The sequence below is a fragment of the Pelodiscus sinensis genome, chromosome 24 (genome assembly GCF_049634645.1).
Source record: "Pelodiscus sinensis isolate JC-2024 chromosome 24, ASM4963464v1, whole genome shotgun sequence".
NCBI lineage: Eukaryota > Metazoa > Chordata > Testudines > Trionychidae > Pelodiscus > Pelodiscus sinensis.
This window is the reverse complement of record NC_134734.1, coordinates 21,089,476-21,108,544: the sequence shown is the minus strand read 5'-3', so window position 1 is coordinate 21,108,544 and position 19,069 is coordinate 21,089,476. Positions and strand designations below refer to the sequence as shown.

Genomic DNA, 19,069 nt, shown 5'->3' with positions numbered 1-19,069 from the left:
TGGAGAGAGGGTCTTCCCCCTCGGGGTCAGTGAGCAGCCCGCCCCCCCTCCCCCCCACGCCTGGCTCACTACAAGGTCCTGTGCCAATTATTGCAAGCGTTCGGGCATCCAAGCCAAAATCCCATCTTGGCCCTTCACAGTTCGCCCACCTCTGCCCTGGAAGAGGCGTAGCAGCGCGGCTACTTGCTAAGAGCAACTGCACGTTCCACTCCAGAGCTAGGTGCATTCTAGCAGCAGGTGCCGAGAGCCTTCCCGAGTTTGCCTGCCGTCATGGGACGCGTCAGAACAAGAGGCACCCGCCCAACGTAAGGTCTCAAGGCAAACGCTCTGGGCAACCATCCATGTGACCAGAATGTGACTGGCTTAGACAGGAGGGTGTGTCATGCCAGGGACCACGGTCCAATGACACACGGCCGCTCCGGTCTTACGCAAGAGCAGCCCTTTCTCCCAGGAGTTGGCCTTAATAATGTACCTAGGCAAGCTTTGCCTTTAGTCATTTGCATGGTCTCTCCCCAAAGCCTTCCAGAGCTGGGCCAGCTTCTGGATCATCTAGGTCAGCGGTTCTCAAACCGTGACCTCCTTCTGACAACAACAATCACGGCACACGCCCCCAGAGCGGGACAGGAACACCGACGCCCAAGCTCAACCAGAAGCCTGGGCAGAAAGAACCAAAGCTGCCCAAGGGTTTCTGCTCTGGGCAGGGAGCATGTAACCATAGCTCCCCATCCAGGAGCCCTTTGGCTCTAGCCCTCCACAAGTCTAATGCCAGCCCTGGTGACCCCATTAAAATGGGTTCCTGATCCACATTGGGGTCCTGACCCAGTTTGAGAACCTCAACTTAGCTAGATGTGGATTGGTGGCAGAGATGCTCTAGGCTACAGGACAGGCCTCAATCACTCTGCAGTCAGCAGCTGGGTTTCCTGTGCACTTGGGCAGCCATGAAGGAGAAAGTCAAACACCAGCCAGCTGATTAGCAGAGAGCACACAGCCGGCAGCATGTGTTTGTAGTGGTGGTGCACATCCACCATCCCTCAGTGCACCCAACAAAATTTATTCCACAACTGGATGAGAAAATATTAGAGGGAACATTAGTTGACAGGATCTACTAGCTATGTTAACAGTGTTGTATACCATCTGTACTACAGATGGAGAAACCGAGTCACAAAGATAGCCAACTTGTCCCACTACCATCTGTGTGAGAACTGAAATTAGAACCCAGGAGTTCTGGGCTCTTAGTTCTATGCCCGAAATATGAACAATAATTTATCAGCCTCCCAGGGAAGGCTGCAACCCTCAGTTAATGGAGTTCGCACCGATGTGAAAGGCTTTGGAGAAGCACAAAGCACTAGTGCGGCTGGACGCACAAGGATAGGAACAGCGGGGTGAGCAGACAAGAAATTTCCATCACAGAGGCATTTATCATCAAAGATGCCACTTGTCTGGAAACAGCTTTGGTTTAAACCTTTTAATCACATTACATTTCTTCCTTCTGGAAGTTGATCAGGGTTTTTTACACAGGCGTGAAATGTTTTATTTAAAAAAAAAAAAAAAAACCAAAAAAAAGGCAGAAATAATAATAAAAAAATTCACACATTTTGGGAAGTGCCTGGAACGCAGCATCAAGAGGAATACTGGGGCCCGTTCTTAGCCAGCAGTTCCGACCCCCGACTCCCAGTCCACATGGCTGCTTGCTCGGATTCCTTGCTGGCGGCGGGCAAGTGAGGCAGAGATCTGGAGTGGCTGCCCGACTGCTGGCTAAGCGCGTAGCTCCCTGTTGCCATGGCTCCGGGCAGGCTCTGGCATCTTGGCGCGTCTCCCATCCCCGGCGGTTGCTTGGGGTGGCAGTAGGCAGGCGAGCTCTTGTCGGGAGTGACAGAGGTGGAACGGAAGACGGGCGCGGGGCCCAGCAGGTTGTTGTGGAGGAACAGAATGACTCCACAGGCGTTTGGTCCGAGCAGGGCCTGGCCGAAGGCGGCGTTCAAGTGCCCGAGGTTCGCCAGCCCCAAGGGCGGGTTGCAGATGGGTGAGGTGTGCATCCAAGTCAAGTTCATGGAAGACCAGTCGGCCAGAAAACGCGCCTGCTCCCTCCACGCTGCGCTGGCTTTGCTGTCGTCTGCGGCCGGGTCCATGAGGTGCAGCTTTTCTGGGGCGGGGCTTTGGGCCGAGTCTTCGCGGGGCAGCGTGGCCTGGCCTCCGTGGCTGTCCCCTGCTGAAGGCGTGGGGTGGGACTGCTAGAGAAGGGAGAGAACAGGGCACGTCAGGCTGGGCTGGCACGGACTTTGAGGTAGCCATGACAACCGGGGCTCCCTGCAAGGCCTACGGATGCAACACATGCAGGCCAGCGTCACACATGCAGGCCAGAAACCACAGTGAGAGGCCAGCGTCCCCGTGGGGAGACCACACAGGCCTCTTGGCATCCACGTCACCCACGTCTCCAGCGTGGCACACGCTATAAAAGATCCTTCTCTCCAAGCCAGCACCCTGCCTGCCACAGGCCCAGCTCTGTCCCCATCCCGCTGGGCTGAAGCAGCCCAGATAAGGCCGGGCCTAAAGGAGCCTCACCCGTGGGCCTTAGATCCAGATGGAGACGGAAGAGATCGGACAGTCAGGTTACTCAGCAACGAGCGCCCCTTACCTTCGCCAGCTTGCGTGCGTGCTCTGCCGGACTGGAATCAGGACCGGAGCTCTTCAAGGCAACGTGAGGGAACCAAACTTTCAGCATCATTTCTACCTGCAGCAAGGTGCCCAGGTAGCGCTCCCTGCAAGAGAAGAAAAGAACACAGGGTTCCTCTCCAGCCAGGCGAGACGGCTCCGTCCACAGCCGCGTGCCCCGTTCCCGCGAGAGAGAAGAGACAGGCTCCCGTGGCAAGGAGACTGCCCCGTTACTCCAACGAGACACCTCCCAAGCGTGCCGAATCCCCCCTCCCCCAAAGCTAGATGTTTACCCTCTGGGCTTCCAATTTTAAGTTACAAACTATCCGAAATGGGGTAATTTGAAGCCCTGCCTGAAGGCTGAAAGGTTTCCCTCTGCGATGGGATTAGGGAGGCCAGGGAAGAAACAGGAGGAGGGTTGTGAGTCATTCGTGGTTTCAACGTGCGCCAGGACGTGGCGGGTCCGAAAAGCCCAGAGGCGTGCAACAGTGCGGCCCGGCACCGCGAGTCACGGGCAGCTGCCGAGGGCTCCTGCCAGGAGAATCCGGCTGCAATCCTGCTGAAGCGACCCGGGGCTCCGGCGGTTCCAGTGTGACAGTGGGAAGCGGCCGGATTTGGGAAGTACCTGCGAGCTGTCCCGTCCAGAGGGTGACTGGGGGGCAGCTGCCCCAGCCCCTGTGCTTTGGGGGGCCTCGCAACTGTCCTCTGGGTGGGAAGGACGTGGGGGATTACAGGGGCCTGTCGGGGAGGGGCAGCAGAAGCCATCCCTGCGCTCACTGCGGCGGCCAGCTCCGCCCTGCTGCACTCGACTTCCACTGCCGCGGGGCGTGCAGGGGCCCCCCCGATGCTGCCCCGCGAAAAGCCCTGTAATCCCTCAGTTTGTGATGCTGGGGAGAGGGGGCAAGGGAGGGAAGCAGGGGCAGGGTGGGAGCTGCAGCAGGGACACTAGGAGGGGGTTGCCCGAGGCCCATGCCCCCTAGGGACGGCCCAGCTGTGCACGGTCTGGCTGCACCCCCCTCCCCCGTAGTCAGTCCCACACGGCATCGTGACGGTTTTGCAGAAGTGACTCTTACCCCATCTCTGGCTTTTGCAGGACCCCGACTATCCTCTGAATCCTGTCCATGGCTAGGCTGCGCTGGAAGCTGCTTAACCCTGTGGGGGAAATTAAAAAAACCAAAAAACCTCAGCAACGCCCAGCTGTTAGTTTACAGGCAAACCGACCCAGCTTTGCTGCGCGAGGGCGCCGGGCGAGAAGGCAGCCGCGCGGGAAGCCGGGGCGAAGCCGATTCCGCCTACACGCCGCTAAGACACAAACTGCCCAAGGGAGAGATCACGATGGGCAGGACGGACAGACGGGAGCACCCAGCCCTCGGATCAGCTGGAGGAAAGGGGCCTGCCAACAGAGCAAACTGCAGCCTCTGCCCTCGGGGAAGCCTCCCCTCAGACCGCAGCCGGCGTGGGAAAGGTTTCCGTGCCGGGGGAGCAGTGCCCCAGCGCTCTATTAATGCCACGTCCTGGCAGCGGGAAGGGCAGGCGTCACGCCGCGCCGCCTGCTTTCTTACACCTCCTTCCGAGCCGGCCTCGTTTCTTCACAGCCCAGAGTGGGCGTGACACAGGCAGGCAGCTCGACATGTGCCGGGCGGATGGAATCACACCCACATGGAGACACACGTGCAAGCAACCCGCCGCGAGGGGAAGGAGGGCAGGTGCCACGCCCTGGGCAGGTTCAGTGAAAGCCTTCGCTTTCATCTTTCCCAGGGCGCGTTAGTAGGGCAGGGAAGCAGCAACTCAGACAGCTCCCTGGGAAATTCTCCGCGCGCTTTGCAATCAACGCGGCTCGCAACGTCCTTGCGAGGCAGCTGGGCACAGGCAAGCGAGGGGCGGATCCAAAGGCGAGGGCTTAGGAGAGGGCGGTAAGCAGCAAGGAGGAATGTAGGGAAGATCCGGTAAGGGGGATACGCCGGTGCCGCCTGACTACACAGCAGATCTCCCACATCAATTCTTTTCGTGGCCACGGGAGTACGAGGACGCCAGCTGCGTCTCGGGCACTGACCACACTGGAGCAGAGGCGAAGGCAAACGGGTGCGCACTGGCACGCAGCTCCAGCAAGAGGAGCGATTTAAGCCGGCAGGGACCCAGGCTGCAACAGGACATCGCCTGTGCGAGATTTTAACGTACTGTCACCGCTGCACAGTACAAAGCAAAAGTAAAGCGCCTGTTGCTACATATCTGGGAAGCCGACAGCTACGCAGACCCCTGGATGGGGGGAGGGGAGAGGAGGGGGGCAGGTTCCACGCCCTCAGAAGGGGCGGGGCCAAATCAGTCAGTCCTCAACGTGAGCGTTTCCCGCTAGTCCCCCCTCCCTTAGAGCCGCCTGGTGCTCCAGCGGCAATTTAAAGGGCTCAGGGCTCCGCCATTACCACGGTAACAGTAGCCGGGAGCTCAGGGCCCTTAGAATTGACGGGCCCCAGGGCAACTAGCCCCCTCTGCCTCCCTGTCAGCAGGCCCGGCCAGTACCCTACAACGTCCAGGATCTTGGAGACAAGACACCTCCAGGTTTCTCAGCCCTGCGCCCATTCCCGGGCAGGGCTGGCTCCGGCTAGCCGACGTAACCAGATTAATATTGAAACGCAACGTGCGACGGAGCCGCAAGGCCGGAGGGGACGCAACAGCAATCCGGCGCCGGCAGAAAGGAGTCCGAGCGCTTGGGCCGCAGCCTCCGCACGGATCTGCTGACTCCAGCGGTGCGACGTGGACTCACGCCCGCCGGGGCTGCGGCCCATTCAGCCTCCTCCCACGTCCCAGCCCTTTCCAAGCAGCCGCGGCGGGCAAGAGACTGACGTCCGTCGCATCCGCGAGTAAATTCACGGACGTCGACTCACGTCAAGTCAATTCACCACACACTGCAGCGTGTCTCCGAACCCGGCCCTGGGACGGGGCATCTTTAGCACCGGGCAAAGCCCTGGATACACACGCAGCAGGGGGAGAAATTCTGCAGCAACCTCTGGCTGGTGATGACGGGTCATCGGGCATGGAGAGGAGCCGGGAAGCACGGAAAACCAACCAGAGCTGCTACCGCCTTTCTCCCCCGCGGGCTCCGGACCAGACGGCCAAGAGTCCGTGCTCACAAGCGGGGCCACGTCGACCAACGCGCTCAGCTCCCAGCAGGCCCCTGAGGGCTGGGACGTCAGCCCTTCCCCTCCCGTTGCCCAGCTCTTGCAGACTACCCAGCCTCTCCCCTTGGCACTGGGCGAAGATCCAGCCCTTTCGTGTTTTCTCCTCTCTCTAAACTGGCAATTGCAGCTTTAATTGCTCAGCTCATCCCCCTTCCCAGCAGGAGGATCGGACCTGCCCCTGCCAGTCCTTCCTTTGCTCCCTGCCCCGTGACGGGGCTGTTACAGACAAACGCTAGGCAAAGACGGGGTAAAGGGCTGGGATTAGGGATGTTTCAGAGGGTGGCATTAAGAAAGGGGGAGGAACGCACCGTGCACACAGAGAGCAGACAGAGGGAAACCATGCCGGAGGCAGCTCCCCATGCCGGGCAGCAGCTGCTGCTTCTCACCAGGGTGGGAAAGCGGGGCCCTGATTCTCCCGCCCAGAGACACCCGTGCTGCCTCCGAGGCAGGGACCCCAATGGGCAGAGGGGGCCCATCATTCCCTGTGGTTCAACAACCGCGTGGCCGGCAGCCTCAGGCCCTCCGGGGAGGCACCCCTGGAAGAACAGCACGTACCTCGCTCGTAGCGCCCCTTCTTCAGCCCGGTCAGCAGCTCCGCGAGGGGCCGGATGAAGCCCTGGAGTTCCCGGCACTGCAGAGACAGAGCACGGAAGGTGAGCCAGCCCATCCGGGATGATCCACCGGCCGAGGTCCCCCAGCCAGCCCCTCCCTGGCACATCCCCGGGGCTCGTTTTGCCCCCGATGCAGGGCTCCCGTGGAACTCTACGGGCGGCGAGGTGGGACGCCAGCCAGGTGAGCACAGCACTGGCTTCCCTCCCCAGTAGTGCAGCAACTGCACCCGAGTTCACGGCCATCCCCAGACTGTAAGCTTCCGGCAGCAGGGACAATCTCTGCTCTAGCACCCCGGTGCACGACTTGGGCGTAACGCCCCTCATCCTGAATGGCTCATGGTGCCCATGCAAGTGCCCCCAGGAATTCCCATCCCCATCCTTTCGCTGGGACACCTGCTTTCCTTCCCCGGGCCCGGCCTCCCATCAGAGTCTGCACTAGCCTCGGCCCAGGGGAACACGCCCAGCAAGCTCACTCCACCCACCCGCTCAAGCGCCGCCAAGGCCTTCGCTCTTTGGGGCAGTGAAAGGCCAATGGCATCAGTGCATCTATGGGCGAGGAATCCCAGCCGGGCCTCGCCCCCCCTTCCCAGGCAACTCCCCCCGGGCTGACACCCGCTTCCCCGGACAGCCTCCTGGAACTCACCTTCTGGGCAAACAAGCGGTCCCCTTCGGTCAGGGGTGACATCGGAGCCTCCCTCGTCCCTGCTTCCCTGCTCCTTTGCCTTTTGATCCCGTGGGCCGCGGGCTGGGCAGCACGTCCTGGGTATTCCCTCTCCCCCGCCGGACGGATCAGACGCTGCCGGCCGCTCTCCGCCCTCTTCTGGCTCAGAGTCCTGTCGGCCAGGCTGCCGGGCCCCTCCGCCAAGCAAGGGCAGGCGGAGGGGTATCTGCCTTCCAAGGCCCCGGGAAACCGGCTGCACGGACCCGAAGGCCATTGTCTAGCAGAGCTCTGCAAAGCGGGTCTCACTGTCCTGCATTTGCAGTCCCGGCCCGGCAGGCTGGGGCTAGTCCATTTCAACTGGGGGGGAAAGACGCCCCTCTCCCTTCGGGCGCGGGCGTTTCTCCGGCCGCTGGCCTCCTTCTCCCCCTCGCTCTCGCTGTCCGAGAGGAAGACACTGAAGTCGTAACCCTTGTCCTCTTCGTCGCTGGCGGCGCTGTCGGCCGAATACAGGGACTCGCAGGACGACATGCTGTTGGGGGACTCCATGGCTCAGGAAATCTGTCGGGGACCAAACGGGCAAACCAATGAAGATGCTGCCAGGGACAGTAACAAAAGATCCCAAAATTTGCCTCCCAGCCCAGCGTCTCTTAGCACGGCAGCCGACTGGAGTTTAAAAAAGAAGGGAGGCTTTTGAATCATTTCCAGTGGCACAGCTAAAAATCAAACTCTCCTCCAGCTAACGGGGGGAGGTGGCTGAAAACAAAAGGGGTAAAGAAAAAGGGAGCCAAGTGGACCCCGTGCTAGCGCTTTGCAAGAGGAAGCCGTCGCAGGGACGACCCGTCCGTTCCCAGCAGGGGCTGCACGAATGCAAGGCCCCCGCTAGTGTTTCATTGTCCGGCGCGTGCCGAGGAGCGCGCAGAGCGGCCCTTCGGCAGGCGGGGGCACAAGCCAGCTCGCGGACGCTCGATGGGAGCGTGAGGCGGAGCGACAGGCACGGCGCTGGGACTAGCGAGGCGGCGGTGGTGGGAGGGGAGGATTTATGAGAGACTTCCCCTGCAGCCATCGGTGGCGTTCCTGCCTGCCGAAGCGTTCCAGGAGATGGACAAGCCACCGGCCTGGCACCTGGCTGCAGAATCGGGATTTCCTGCCTGGTTTTATGGTGCAGCCTGCGAAGCGTTAACAAGGGGAACACGCAGTTCTGACTCCCAGACCAAGAGCTTCCCCATCCAAGCCAGATGGGGGAAGGGAGAGGGGCTTACCTTCCACGTGGCTAAACAGAGCAGGTTCATTTTCTGGCTCATGGGCTCAGGTGCAGCAATGTTGGGGGTGCACAGACAGCAAGGGAAAGGTTCCAAACAAACCAAAATCCAAGGACTGGCATTAAACGCGCGCACCCCTCCCCCCCACGTCTGCTCGGCCTTAGTAAGATCTTTTCTGCAGCACCTAATGGACCTGTTCAGCCACTTCTGCGGTGTCCCGAGGACACGTCTACTCAGCAGAAATGTTAGCAGCGTGGAAGGACAAGAAGTGCCCACTAACAACGTCATCCCGGCGCGATAGACGAGACCGTGTCCTTTCAACGTGAACCCGTTTAAAACCAACAGCTCAGGAGTCAACATGCCGGACGCCAGTGCCCGACAGAGTCAACAATTAGAAACCAGAGAGCCCCTGGATTGCGCAATGCAAGCGGCAAACCCCACCCTGGAAGGTAAACGGACAAACCACGCAGCTAAATGAGAAAAAGGTTCCTTGCCTGCATTACAGATAAGGGCAGGGTGTGTCAGTCTGATTCAAAAGGGACCGGCTGGCTGGCTGGCTCACTGCAGTCAGCACCCCTCCACGAGGTAACATCTTACAGACACGGCAGGTCTCCAACCCTTCCCACGCCCCCCAGGACTGCAGGGGGGAGCAGACTGGAATCTGTGTCCCTCTCTCCATGGCAAGGCAGACAAAGAGGCAAAGCTTCTATGCTTCGCTCTCCCAGCCGGGTTTAGGGCTCACAGACGCCAAATGCCAACCGCCCCGCTGCCAGCTGAACAGCAGGAGAGAAATCAATAACGCCCCCAGTGAGAACTGTGGCATTTCCCCCATAAATTGGCCAACCAAGAATAGGGGGCAGGGAGAAATCCCAGGGAGACTGTTCTCAGGGCATGCTTCACAGAACCAATGCCATGCAGCAGGAGGCCATAAAATATTCACGGCGGTTTCCATCCCCCAAGATCTCGAACGACACAGCATGCAGGGCAGCGCGAAGAGCCGCCATCCTGCTCTCGCTTCCTGGGAGCAGAAGGGAACCACCCCGCTCACCACCCCCACCGGCCTTTCCCGACATGGCCTGCCCCGCACGCACGCAAGAGAGGGGGGTGTTAGCACACGCAGATCTTGCTGGTTTCAGGTGGAGCCCAAAGCACCTCAACAAGAAACCCCCCAGGACTCCATTTACCTGCCCCCACGCCGGGAGGGCAGCCTTGCCGGGCACTGACCCTGCCTCGCTTCGCTCGCTGAAACCACGCGCTGTCTCTGCAGCAGGTGTTTGATCCAAGAAGGCTGGGACGCGGCAGGGGCAAGCTAACCACGCTGCCATCAGCTGTTGTTAAGCTGCTTTCCCTGTGACTCAGCCGCAGGGTGGCGGTCCCCCCTCCTCCTTCTGCTACAGAACTTCCCCGTCTCCGCGTACCCCGCCATCTCTCTTCCCAATGCAGGCACCCCCTGGTGCCCTGCCAGCTTCAGGAGCAACCCTGCTTCTATGAAACCCGTTAGGCTGGTTCCACGACACTCCTCAGCACCCTCCAGTCCAATAAACCCCCCTCTATCCGTGGAACTCACTAGGGGATCGCTAGTAGGGACCGGCAGGGCTCCACTCCATCCTCCCCGGCAAACCCCATTGCACTGGCCCTGAGCACCCTGAGAATCAGCCGGGTTTCTCCTTCTTCTCCCCCAGGGGAGAATCCCGAGTCAAACCAGCACCTGGCCTGCGCCGCACTCAGCCACTCTGCACGTTGCTGACCTAGATTAAACACGCTCCGGCGCCTCGACACCAAGGAGCCGTGGCGCGGGGACGGCTGTTGCAAGGAGGGACCCGGCTGTCCCCATGCCGCACGGCACGGCCTGGTCGCACCGCGCACTTGGCCCCTGCCCCCGGCTTCTGCGGGCAGCCCTTGGACAAAGGCACCTGCTTCCTCTGGCCGTGACACACACCCTGCCTCCTATGCAACCCCCCCATTCCCGCACTGTCCCCAGCACACGCAGACTCACGTGTGACACACTCAAGTCACTGCCTTTCGCACCGCCCCTCCCTGCCATTCAGCCACACTCAGCCCTTGGAAAGGAGCCCCCCTCCCCCACACCCTCGATTTCCTTCCCCCTTTCCCACGCTCAGGTCACCACGGGGGCAAGTGGGTCCCTGCCCCACCCCATCAGGTTCCCTCCCCTGGGATTCGTGGGGAGATCCGGATCAGACTCCTCTCTGCCTGGGGCCAGTGCAGGCATCCAGACACCCCGCCCCCCCACGAAAGCATGGGGGGGCTGGATCCCCGCATTCCGGAAAAGGGCATGGGAGCCGCGGGGATCCCGATTCCTCCCCAAGGGCGCAGGGTCCTCATCTGATCCTGGCTGGGGGCAGAAGGGAGCGGTCCCAGCCTAGGGAGTAGTGATCTCAACCTGGCCCTGGCTTGGGGGGGGGGGGGGAAGAGAAGGGTCCTGATCCCAGGTGGAGAAAAGAGTCCAGATCTCCGATGTGGGAGGGTCCCAGCCGGGGGAGAGGGAAGGGTCCTGGGGGGGGGGGGGTGTGTGTCCTGATCCCTGACGCGGGTGGGTCCCATGGGGAGGGGGGGGAGAAGGGTCCCGATCCTGGATGCAGGGCGGAGTCCCAGGCGGGGAGAGTCCCGGGGGGAGGGGGGGAGGAGGAAGGGTCCCGATCCCCAATGCAGGAGGGGTACCAGCTGGGGGGAGGGCGGGAAGGGTCCCAGGCGAGGAGGGGGGGAAGAGTCCTGATCACCGATGCAGGGGGGGGGTCTCAGCTGGGGGGGGGGGGGAAGGGTCCCACTCTCCGATGCGGGGGGGTTCCGATCCCCAATGTGGGGGGGGTCCCAGGCGAAGGGGGGGGGTCCTGATCCCCGATGCGGGGGGGGTCCCAGGCGAAGGGGGGGTCCCGATCCCCGATGCGGGGGGGTCCCAGGCGAAGGGGGGGTCCCGATCCCCGATGCGGGGGGGGTCCCAGGCGAAGGGGGGGGGTCCCGATCCCCGATGCGGGGGGGGGTCCAGCGGGGGGGGGGTCCCGATCCCTGATGCGGGGGGGTCCCAGGCGAAGGGGGGGGTCCCGATCCCCGATGCGGGGGGGTCCCAGGCGAAGGGGGGGGTCCCGATCCCCGATGCGGGGGGGTCCCAGGCGAAGGGGGGGGTCCCGATCCCCGATGCGGGGGGGTCCCGGCCGGGGGGGGTCCCGATCCCCGATGCGGGGGGGTCCCGGCCGGGGGGGGGGGTCCCGGCCGGGGGGGGTCCCGATCCCCGATGCGGGGGGGTCCCGGCCGGGGGGGGTCCCGATCCCCGATGCGGGGGGGTTCCGGCCGGGGGGGGGGTCCCGGCCGGGGGGGGGTCCCGATCCCCGATGCGGGGGGGTTCCGGCCGGGGGGGGGGTCCCGATCCCCGATGCGGGGGGGGGTCCCGATCCCCGATGCGGGGGGGTCCCGGCCGGGGGGGGTCCCGATCCCCGATGCGGGGGGGTTCCGGCCGGGGGGGGTCCCGATCCCCGATGCGGGGGGGTTCCGGCCGGGGGGGGGGGGGGGGTCCCGCAGTCTCACCTGCTCTCGCTGCCGGCTCCGCTCGCTCTGTCCCGCGGGCGGCTCCGGCTCCGCTCGACACCAGCCCGGGCCCCGCCCCCGGCTCAGTGCGGGCGCCACGCGGCCACGTGCGGCCCGGCACGTGCCTCCCGCTGGGCCCCGCCCGCCGCGCTCCCATTGGCGCCCCGAGCCCACCCAACGTCGCCAGCCTCCGCCTTCCCGCCACGCCCCCTGCCCCTCATTGGGCTCGGCGAGCCCCCTCCTGGCCAATGGGCGAGCAGCGCCGAACGGACTGGCCGGGAGGAGGGGGGGGGCTGGAGGCCACGCCCCTACATGTGGCTGCGGGAGCGAGACGCCAGGGCTGGGGGCGGGGCAATGAGGAAGGACACGCCCCTTTGCTTCAGCCTGCCGCATCGGAGGGGGTTGGCCAGGGTGGGGCGTGGATGGGGCCCCACAGAGAACAATGGGGCAGAGGAGGGGGCGTGGATGGGGCCCCACAGAGAACAATGGGGCAGAGGAGGGGGGGTGATGGGGCCCCACAGAGAACAATGGGGCAGAGGAGGGGGGGTGATGGGGCCCCACAGAGAACAATGGGGCAGAGGAGGGGGGGTGATGGGGGCCCCACAGAGAACAATGGGGCAGAGGAGGGGCGGTGATGGGGGCCCCACAGAGAACAATGGGGCAGAGGAGGGGGGGTGATGGGGCCCCACAGAGAACAATAGGGCAGAGGAGAGGGAGTGATGGGGCCCCACAGAGAACAATGGGGCAGAGGAGGGGGGGTGATGGGGCCCCACAGAGAACAATGGGGCAGAGGAGGGGGAGTGATGGGGGCCCCACAGAGAACAATGGGGCAGAGGAGGGGGGGTGATGGGGCCCCACAGAGAACAATGGGGCAGAGGAGAGGGAGTGATGGGGCCCCACAGAGAACAATGGGGCAGAGGAGGGGGGGTGATGGGGCCCCACAGAGAACAATGGGGCAGAGGAGGGGGGGTGATGGGGCCCCACAGAGAACAATGGGGCAGAGGAGGGGGGGTGATGGGGGCCCCACAGAGAACAATGGGGCAGAGGAGGGGGGTGATGGGGGTCCCACAGAGAACAATGGGGCAGAGGAGGGGGGTGATGGGGGTCCCACAGAGAACAATGGGGCAGAGGAGGGGGGGTGATGGGGCCCCACAGAGAACAATGGGGCAGAGGAGGGGGGGTGATGGGGCCCCACAGAGAACAATGGGGCAGAGGAGGGGGAGTGATGGGGGCCCCACAGAGAACAATGGGGCAGAGGAGGGGGGGTGATGGGGCCCCACAGAGAACAATGGGGCAGAGGAGAGGGAGTGATGGGGCCCCACAGAGAACAATGGGGCAGAGGAGGGGGGGTGATGGGGCCCCACAGAGAACAATGGGGCAGAGGAGGGGGGGTGATGGGGGCCCCACAGAGAACAATGGGGCAGAGGAGGGGGGTGATGGGGGTCCCACAGAGAACAATGGGGCAGAGGAGGGGGGTGATGGGGGTCCCACAGAGAACAATGGGGCAGAGGAGGGGGGGTGATGGGGCCCCACAGAGAACAATGGGGCAGAGGAGGGGGGGTGATGGGGGCCCCACAGAGAACAATGGGGCAGAGGAGGGGGGGTGATGGGGCCCCACAGAGAACAATGGGGCAGAGGAGGGGGGGTGATGGGGGCCCCACAGAGAACAATGGGGCAGAGGAGGGGGAATGATGGGGGCCCCACAGAGAACAATGGGGCAGAGGAGGGGGAGTGATGGGGGCCCCACAGTGAACAATGGGGCAGAGGAGGGGAGTGATGGGGTCCCCACAGAGAACAATGGGGCAGAGGAGAGGGAGTGATGGGGGCCCCACAGAGAACAATGGGGCAGAGGAGGGGGAATGATGGGGGCCCCACAGAGAACAATGGGGCAGAGGAGGGGGAGTGATGGGGGCCCCACAGAGAACAATGGGGCAGAGGAGGGGGAGTGATGGGGGCCCCACAGAGAACAATGGGGCAGAGGAGGGGGAGTGATGGGGGCCCCACAGAGAACAATGGGGCAGAGGAGGGGGAGTGATGGGGGCCCCACAGAGAACAATGGGGCAGAGGAGAGGGAGGGGCATGGGGAGGAGCTCAGGAGAGGAAGCGGCTGGGGGACACAGCGGAGAGGGCAGGCAGGGCTGGGGAGACTGGAGGGGGCTGCAGTCACCAGCAGGCTGTGGAGTGGAGAAGCCAGGGGACACTGCAAGGGGGACAGACAACGAGGGTGGGAGAAGTTGGGGGTAGGCACAGGGGAGGGGGTGGGGAGAGGTGTATGGCAGGGTAGGTCGCAGGGGGCTACTCAGGAGAGCCACAGGGAGCGTGAGGGGACGGAGGCAGGTGGATGCAGGGGAGAGAAAAGGGGAAAGGAAGAGGCCAAAAGAGATGAGCGAAGGGGCGTTTGACCCCTCCTGCAGCCCCCTCGGTCTCTGCCCATTGCCTGTGCCCAAGCCAGGCAGCCAAGGCCGGAGTCACTTCGTTCCAGTGCTTTTTGCAAGGACTGCTTTCATGCTGCTGCGCTGAGGTGGCGAAGGTGGGCGCTGGCCCTGAGCCCGGCACTGCTGCCAGCTCCCAAGGGGCTGGGCGCTATTGTCCCGTTACGCACGGCACAGCCCGGAGCCCTTCGCGCCCCAAGCAGCCGTTTGTCTCCGTACATCAAAGCCCTGCAGCGCAGGCTGAAGTCCCCTTGACTTCAGAGGGGCGTTAAAGTTAACGCATCTGCTTAAATGCTTTCCTGAGTTAAGGCCCGAATGGGCAGAACAAACCTTCCTGCTTTTGTGCGTGCTCGTGACCTCCCCTGTCACCGTGGCTGCATGCGGAGGCACGTAGCCAGCCTGTTCGTGGCACGGGGATGGGGCAGGAGCGTCAGCGAGTGAGTGCCTGTGTGCAGTGAACTTGCGGTGCGTTGGCAGAGGTCTATTGTTCTGTGGCCCTTGCTGCTGACATCTGTGTCTGTTGCGCACGTAAAGTGATCAGCAGTGAGACTGCCATGCAGGGAGATCGCACATGCAGCTCCACCAGGTCTGTTCCCTCTCTGGATTGAATTTAACATTCCCATCCAGTAATTGGTAGTCAATGACTCGGCCTTCACTTTCCACAGGGAGAAACCGAGGCAAAGAGACAGGAAGTGACTTGCATCTCACCTCACAGTGAGTCAATGGCAGATCTGGGAACAGAACCCACATGAGCTGCCACCTAATCTCAGAGCTCCCTTTCTTCCAGAGCTGGGAAGTGGGAGATACCTGCCACAATAAGGCCCCCATCCTCCGTGGAGCTCTAGGCTATTGCTATAATATGAATGATTAATAGTAACCAGAATCCCAGTTTCACATCTCAGGGTACGTCTACACTGCAACGCTATTTTGAAATCCCTAGTGCTTTTAGTCCGTGTCTACACAGCAGGCAGTTATTTCGAAATAGCGACAAATACTGACACGCTGGAGGACTTCTTACTCCGACTCCTGTAACCCTCAGGCTACGTCTACACTGGCAGCTTCATGTGCAAGAACTGTTTTGCGGAAGAGTTCTTGTGCAAAAGGTCTTCCACAAGAGCGCAGCTACACTGCCATGTGCTTTTGCACATGAGATGTGCTGTTGCACAAGAGCACCCATGGCAGCGTGGATGCTCTCTTGCACAAGAAAGCTCCGATGGCCATTTTAGCTGTAGGGGTTTCTTGCGCAAGAAATTCATGTTGCCTGTCTACACTGTCTTCTTCTGGAAGAGCTCTTGCGCAAGAGGGCTTATTCCTCGTGGGGAGAGGAATAACTCTTCCGGAAGAAGCCCTGTTTTCCGACGCTGTACTGTAAATTTACTTGCACAAGAACGTGTGTGCAGTGTAGACACTCTGCAAGTTTTTGTGCAAGAACAGTTGTTTAGAAATAAGCTACGCAACTGACGTAGTTCAATTTATGTTGCTTATTTTGAGTTAAGCCGTACAGTGTAGACGCACCTCGGTCCGTGTGCAGTCTCTTTGGGCATGTCTATGCTACAAATTTATTTCCAAATAACAAGGTGAGCGTCCATACTACCAAGCCTGTTATTTCGAAATAACAACTGCTTGTGAGAGGAATAACGCTTATTTTGAAAGTTATTTCAGGAGTTGTTATTTTGAAATAACTTATTTCCAAATAAGCCTATAGTGTAGATATAGCCTAGCCTATTTACTAGCTCTCCTGGTGTGTCTACGCTGCAGCACAGGTCGAAATAAGATACGCAATGTGAGCTATGCAAATTGTGTATCTTATTTCGGTGTTACTTCGAAATAGCTTATTTAAAAATTTGGCACTGTCTCCACAGCGCTGGTTTTGAAATAAATCGCTATTCTGAAACGTCCCTTACTCCTCGTGGAATGAGGTTTCCAGCGACATCAGACTAGGGCGCCTGTTCTATTTCGAAATAACGGGCTTGCTGTGAAGACACAGGATGGCTATTTCGGGATGCCTCGGTATCCCAAAATAGTGCTGTAGTGTAGACATAGCCCAGCTGCAGCTCACCGTAACTGGAACGGGGCGGGGGAGGGGTGTCATTTGTGTTTTGCAAATATTTTCAATGGAAGAACAAATTTAACAGGAAAATGGCTGTTCTTTCTCCCTGCACTAGAGAGGGATGCCCTTGTTAGGGATGAATAAACTGAAATATGTGCTTAAGTATGATGCTGGGAAATTTGAATATTCTGGCCATAAGCTGATTTCTGGGGCCAGATTCACCCTTCCGTGAACCCACTGACTTCAGTGGATTTACACCATGGATGAATCTGTTGCTTTGATTAGTGTGCATGCAGCCTCTTTGGAATAAGATTTGCATTCAACACATACAACGTTAAAGGGACAGCGTCAGCCTAGTTTAAGGTTCCCAACAGAGATGTACTTACTGAAACCAACAACAACAAAAAAGTGAGAGAGAGAGTTCTACAAAATAGAACATGCAGGGAGATGTCACTGTGATTTATTCCATAGGAGCAGGGTTGGGCTGGGAGCTTTGAGATAACACGTTAGAACCCGGCACTGAACCTGATGGCTAACAAAAAGTAATATTGACCAGCCTATCTTTCCCATCCAAATTAAGTGAAATATAAACGGGAACCAACCGCATCCATGCTGAAAGCAAGCAGGGTTTCTCTTTTAAGACTCTGAGCCGAGGTTAGTAATAACAGAGGCAACGGTTCTTCCGTAGTACACGAAGAACTCCATCCACTCCACTGAGTATTCCATCAGAGGAAAGATTGTATGAATGAGGTTAAAATCTGGAATGTGCACAATTTTTCGGTTACCGCAACAGCATCCCTGAAAACTAAACTGAGTAAAAGCACAGAAGAAATAACAGAGATTCGGGGGTGGGGAGAAGTAGTTCTGTGGCACTTTTAAAGGGCATGTCTACACTAGGAAATTATTTCAAAATAAGTTATTTCAAAATATCAACTCCCGAAATAATTTCAAAATAAGCATGGAGTTAATATGACAAGCAGGAATTAATATTTCCAAATAACAAGCCCCTTACTTTGAAATAACGGGATTGGCAGTGTTTTTTGAAATAAGGGGAGTTATTTTGAAAGAACTCCGTAGTGTAGACCAGGGCTTAGAGACTAACAGAAATATATTGTATCATGAGCTTTCATGGGTAAAACCTACTTCATCAGGTGATGTGGCTTTTGCTCACATAAGTTCATGATACAATATATTTTCGTTAGTCCTTAAGGTGCCACAGAACTTCTTCTGTGCCAACAACCACAGGACATACCACACTAATACCAACCCTGGTACCTTCCCTTGCAACAAACCCTGTTGCCAGCTTTGTCCACATATTCACTCTGCTGATACCATTATTGGACCTAACCAAGTGAGTTATAAGATCAAGAACACATATTCCTGCACATCCAGAAATATAATCTATGCTATCATGTGCCGAAAGTGTCCGTCGGCTATGTACATTGGACAAACATCTCAGACACTTCGCCAAAGGATTAATGCCCACAAAACAGATATCAGACAAGATCACAAAGAGAAAACAGTTTCTTGCCATTTTAACCAGAAAGGACACTCTCTCAATGACTTAACCACCTGCATTCTGCTACAAAGACCTTTTACATCTGCACTTGAAAGGGAATCCTCTGAACTGTCATTCATGTTAAAATTCGACACTCTCCAAAAAGGAATGAACAAACACTTGAACTATCTTACCCATTATCAAGATAGCTTCCCCAATTATCACCTCTAATACCATTAACTCACAAACATCCCACTCTCCCCACCTCTAATATCATCAATTCACAGACACTTACCTACCTTCCTTCCTCCCCCCCCCCCCGCATCCCCCTCCTGTTCTGAAATGTGATTCGTCCTTTTCATATTTGTTCATTTTTTTTAATTGTATCCTTTGGTATATATGGTTGTGACTATTTTCTTCCACTATTTGATCTGAGGAAGTGGGTCTGGCCCACGAAAGCTCATCATCTAATAAACCATCTTGTTAGTCTTTAAAGTGCTTCCAATTCTAGTCTTCTATGATTCTGCCTCCTTTTCTTTGCTCTGAAGTTTCATTTGGGCGTGGGATTTTTGCTTTACTTCCCAGCCCAAACTGTGGTGCTGGGCAAAGGAAAGTGGCTGGCTATCTCCTTCCACTCCAGAGACCACTTTGTGCCGGTCGTGGGTGAGTTATCCCTGTGCTGTGTTGCTGTTAAACAGAATCCTCATTCCACTCCAGAGGTGGCTGCATTTTGACTGCTGAGCAAAACGATAAATACATACATGATATTTCGCTTTTGGGACGCTTCAGATTCGAGGGCACAGTGGGAATGATTTGTGAGAAAAGGCTGAGGCTCTGTCATGTCTTTTTCTAGGGCAACCTTCCTCTCTCTTTTTAAAATGACTCAAGAGATGTACACGAGATTAGGACCTTGGCAGCTAGGGAGCGAATTGTGTTTTTAAAAGTGTGACTTGTCACGTTAGAACCGACTCTTTGCCTGCCAGTTTACTTGGCATCCCTGGCTATAATGCTCTCCAGGACCAGGCAAGGCCCACCCCTGTGCAAGTAACTGAATGCACAGCAAGTGCACTGACATTCATGTGAGGGCTGAAAGAGTGAGAGCGCAAGTTAAGTAGGAGGCAGTATTGCCTAATGGATAAAGCACTGCATTGAGACTCAGGAGATGCGGGTTCTAGGCCTAAGTTTGTTAT

At 58.8% G+C, this 19,069-nt stretch overlaps 1 protein-coding gene across 3 annotated transcripts; it reads right to left on the bottom strand.

The window, feature by feature from the left end:
* Positions 1-1,540: 1,540 nt before the first annotated feature.
* On the bottom strand, positions 1,541-12,053 carry CIART (circadian associated repressor of transcription). Of its 3 annotated transcripts, none has more exons than XM_075907417.1 (6): positions 11,900-12,053; positions 7,083-7,658; positions 6,384-6,459; positions 3,726-3,804; positions 2,636-2,759; positions 1,541-2,231 (listed from the first exon to the last, which is right to left on the bottom strand). In XM_075907417.1, exons 2-6 carry the CDS (start codon positions 7,644-7,646, stop codon positions 1,620-1,622), a joined length of 1,455 nt encoding a protein of 484 aa, XP_075763532.1. In that variant the 5' UTR covers positions 7,647-7,658; positions 11,900-12,053; the 3' UTR covers positions 1,541-1,619. The 3 variants fall into 3 exon arrangements, with proteins under 3 accessions (XP_075763532.1, XP_006118790.2, XP_014426834.2); XM_006118728.4 differs by lacking the exon at positions 11,900-12,053 and adding an exon at positions 8,360-10,768; XM_014571348.3 differs by lacking the exon at positions 11,900-12,053 and having other exon boundaries at positions 7,083-10,767.
* Between the last annotated feature and the right edge of the window lie 7,016 nt (positions 12,054-19,069).

Bases quoted from the DNA above. Each gene is read 5' to 3' on its own strand.
- CIART (XM_075907417.1), bottom strand. From the start codon at position 7,646: ATGGAGTCCCCCAACAGCATGTCGTCCTGCGAGTCCCTGTATTCGGCC. The intron at 6,460-7,082 runs GTGAGTTCCAGG...CTGTCTCTGCAG, and splicing joins ACCGCTTGTTTGCCCAGAAG to TGCCGGGAACTCCAGGGCTT. The intron at 3,805-6,383 runs GTACGTGCTGTT...TTTCCCCCACAG, and splicing joins GAAGGGGCGCTACGAGCGAG to GGTTAAGCAGCTTCCAGCGC.